We start from the raw sequence: 4,240 nt of genomic DNA on the forward strand, positions 1-4,240 counted from the left end.
GATTCGATGGCTACATACCACAGTAAGTTCAACGACTTACTTACTTACTTACTTACTTACTTACTTACTTACGGAGCTGAGCCCTTCTTGAGGAGCAGCAAAATCTGCAGCTACTCAAGAATTTCTCAGCATTTTATGGAACCCGAATGTTCATTACCGTGTTCAAAAGAGCCCTCCACTGGTCCCTATCCGAGTCAGATCAATCCAATCCATACCATCCCGTCGTATCTAAGTTCCATTTTAATATAATCCACCCACCTACATCTTGGTGTTCCCAGTGGTCTCGTTCCTTCTGGGTTTCCCACCAGTATCCTAAATGCATTTATCTTCTCCCCCATTCGTGCTACACTCCGTTCCCATCTTATCCGCCTTGACTTGATCATTTTAATTATACTTGGAGAACAGTACAAGTTATGAAGCTCATTATGCAGTTTTCTCCAACCTCCCGTCACTTCATCTGTCTTCGGTCCGAATATTCTCCTCAACACCCTCAGTTTATGTTCCTCCCTTAATGGCATAGACCAAGTTTCACATCCGTACAGAACCACAGGCAAAATTACAGTTTTGTATATTCTAATTTTTATGTTTTTGGACAACAGACGAGAAGACAAAAGGTTCTGGACTGAATGGTAGCAAACATTATCCGACTTTAATATCCTCTTAATTTCCTCCTCAATCAGGTTTTGATCTGTTATCGAAGTTCCCAAATATCTGAACTGTGCCACATTTTCAAAACATCTGTTTTCTATCGTTATGTTATAATTTTGCCCCGAATTTTGTGACAATACAGCAACATATACTTGGTTTTCTCTGTGTTTACTGCTAGACCAACCTCCTTACTAGCATCAATTAAAGTCTTGTGTATCTTTCTTTATGATATCTATATTATCACCCAATTGATTCACATCATCGGCATAGTCCAACAGCTTATGTTTCCAGTTTAATTTCAGTCCCACCTGGTTTCCTGGACCTTCCTGATGGCATATTCTAAAGTAAAGTTGAAAAGAAGTGGCGATAAAGCATCTCCTTGTTTCAGACCATTCTGGATAGGAAATTTATCAGACAAATGTTTACCTTTAATTGTTTCTTGCATCCTGTTGTGTATTTAATCAATATTAGAGACAATTTTACCGACCACACAACATCTTTTTATTTTTATTATTATTACACTACATGTTTCGACCTCAAGAGGTCATCCTCAGCTGTACGAACACAGCTGTATAATTACACGCAATCACATTCGTCTTCTCACTTATTCGGTCCTATATCTTNTAAATATGTTGTGTGGTCGGTAAAATTGACTCTAATATTGAAATGTTTACCTACACGGACTTTAGTACACGTTTCGTTTAAACATATTTTAAACAGCTTTACTAGTTTAATGGGTATCCCAAGCTCTATTAGAATATTGTACAATACTTTCCTCCTAACTGAATCACAGGCTTTCTTGAAATCCATGAATAGCTGACGTACTGTCTCATTGTTCTCCAATATCTGACGAAAGCAAAAGATCTGATCTGTAGTTGATCTGTTACGTCGAAACCCATACTGATGAGCCCCAATAATTGCATCTATATATGAACTTAGCCTTGAGAGAAGAATATTGTATAAAATTTTGTATGAAGTTGACAGCAGTGATATTCCCCGATAACTATTACAGTCAGTTTTATTACCCTTCTTGTGAATTGGTACAATAATAAACTCCTTCCCCTGATGAGGCAACTTTTCCTTATGCCAAATAGAAACAATTCGCTTATGGATCTTAGAACGTAATATTTCGCCTCCTACGTGAATAAGTTCTGCCGGAATTTGATCAACGACTAGCTTACGGATTTGCAGCACAATTTCACGCATTATGCCAGTATGATGCTGGACACTGGCTATTACTTGACATGAGCCAGAATGACTACATTTTTGCTTGCATGCATCTCTTTTCGAGAACTAATTTCATTTCCCTTCCATTTAAGTAACTCCATGTAGAGTGTGAAACGAGCGTTTGAAAACGAAGGTAGTATTTAAGAAGTTCGGTTCCCGGTAAGGGAGAAAATTTCTCTTTTCCATGTCGTCCAGACCGTTTCTGGTGCCCACGCAGCCAACTATCCAATAGATACCTGGGGCTCTTTCTCTGGAATAGAGCGGCCGAGGCATGAAGCTGACCCATCACCTATAAGTAGTGCCTAGCTCTATACATACATTGCCTCATAAGCATTCATGGCGTAGTGCTTAATTAGTTATGCGCAGGGAGAGCTTTACCCTTTTTTCACATAAGAAATTTCACAAACACAGTAACAGTTCAGAGGGGTGACAGAAACTGCCTGCGTACTGCGGCGATGGTAACTTCCCCCCCCCCTTATTCTATTAGCGGTGCAGACTAATAACATTTCACGTCCCTCCCCTGTTCGCACCCTCCTGTTTGAAGACTCAGTGGGCCAGTAATGCACACAAATACCTACTAGGAAGCCCACTAAAATCAAAAGAGGACACAGCAGCTACTATACGCAGTACTCAACAAGATTAACAGAACAATAGACATTAGGTTCCCTAGTTTCTAGTACAGATTAGTTATATCTATTATTTCCAGGTTTAGAAGTTCGCTTCACGTGATTCTGTTCACTGTCACTAATTTCACAGTAAATATGTCAGTGTGGACACAAACACCGCACCTTTACGTTCATTGAAGCCAAAAGAGACAGAAGGAAATTGCATCTTCCAACTGCATACGCAGTCAAAGAGGGGCTTTCGTCTTTCGTACTGCATTATTCCCGGCACACTGCTTAATTAGACTCATGTATTTCACGTTGTGTTTGCAAAGGGTGATGCTGTTAACTGTTGGCGTTGTCTTCTCACAGAAGTGACGGTGGAACTGCTGAAGCGTTACAGGGACTGGTTCAAGGAGGAAGAAGCTTTCCGTGTGGACGAATCCAAGAGACTAGGGAACCCAAAGAATGCGGGGGACGTATTCGGCATGGAAGGTTCGTTCAAGAAACTGGACATTGATTGATAACAAGCAAATTATTCAGCTGAAGAGGACCAGACCGACATAAGGAATCTTATAAATATCACAAACTGAAAGAGCTGAAAATATCTGCAAAAGTTTTATGTAAAGAAAACGTTGCATTTCTTGATTTCAAGACTTAACAATTTTTAACATTAAGTTTAATACTTAGAATTGCGCATTTTTCTGCAACTTTGGGTAATGTTCGATGAATTAGTGATTGTTATATACTGTCATGTTATGTTGGCTCATAGCCACATTAAAGAAACGCTGCATAAAAGTAAGAAATATTAAATAATAACATTAACAAATTACTGCGATAGGATTATAAAGAATAATCTTTCAAATCTTTATATGTGATTTTAGCCCTGAAAGAAAAATACGCTCTTTGAAGGGATCTAGGGGTGAGGACAACACATTTTTTGGAATACATTATGTTGACCCGTTGCATACTGGACATAGTATAACGTAACCCTACAAACAGTTACCCAAGGATGTCTGACCAAGAATCCTCACTGCCATTTTGGTAAGCATATGTGTTGAAGGCAACGTGTGCAAGATGTTCAAGCAGATGATTACCTTCTTCATGGTCAATGTTGTAGCTTACCACTTGTTCATCGCCGCAACTCAAACGGAATACATGTAAATTAGTAACATACGAAATGGGCCGAGCCATAGCTCAAGCGGTTAGTCGCTGGCTTCTCTCCGCGGCGCCCCTGGTTCGATCTCGGGTCTGGTAATGTGGGATTTGTGGTGCACAAAATTGCGCTGGGGCAGATTTTCTCCGAGTACTTCTGTTTCCCCCTCCAATCTTCATTCCACCAATTTCTCCACAATCACCCTCACCTATCATCTGAGGCTGGTACAATAGGCCAGAAGTGGCCGCAGTACAAGGGACTTAGTCCCACCCAACTAGCAATAAAAAAAACATACAAAATTCTCAGTTGTGATCCATCTATAACCATTCCACGGTGCCGCTGAGAGCACTTTCCGACATAGACCCTTCAAGGTAATTGATTGAAGATATTAAATTGGATCATTCGTTTTGGAACAGCGTTTAACTGCTGCTTGCTGAAAAAGAAGGGCTGCTTCTAATGGAGGACGTCCCTCTCGAGACAAGGCTGATGGTGCGCCTCCACCCTTTGGCCTCTAAGTTACGGCTTACTTGAATAAGCTTCACGAATCTCAGCAGATTGGCCCCCCAGATCTCCGGACCTCGCCCCGATTCATTTATGAAAGCGACGG

The 4,240-nt window shown here is 40.6% G+C and overlaps 1 protein-coding gene across 1 annotated transcript in view; it reads left to right on the top strand.

Annotated features, from left to right (window-relative positions):
- LOC111871750 (clavesin-1-like) overlaps positions 1–3,296 on the top strand; it is a 28,816-nt gene extending 25,520 nt beyond the window's left edge. Inside the window, exons 7-8 of the mRNA XM_023865054.2 lie at positions 5–22; positions 2,850–3,296. Coding sequence (XP_023720822.1) covers positions 5–22; positions 2,850–3,001 — 170 coding nt within the window. The 3' untranslated portion in view covers positions 3,002–3,296. The remainder of the gene's footprint in view (positions 1–4; positions 23–2,849) is intronic.
- The last annotated feature ends 944 nt before the right edge of the window (positions 3,297–4,240 follow it).

This window comes from Cryptotermes secundus, unplaced genomic scaffold, assembly GCF_002891405.2.
Source record: "Cryptotermes secundus unplaced genomic scaffold, Csec_1.0 scaffold633, whole genome shotgun sequence".
Classification (NCBI taxonomy): Eukaryota; Metazoa; Arthropoda; class Insecta; order Blattodea; family Kalotermitidae; genus Cryptotermes; species Cryptotermes secundus.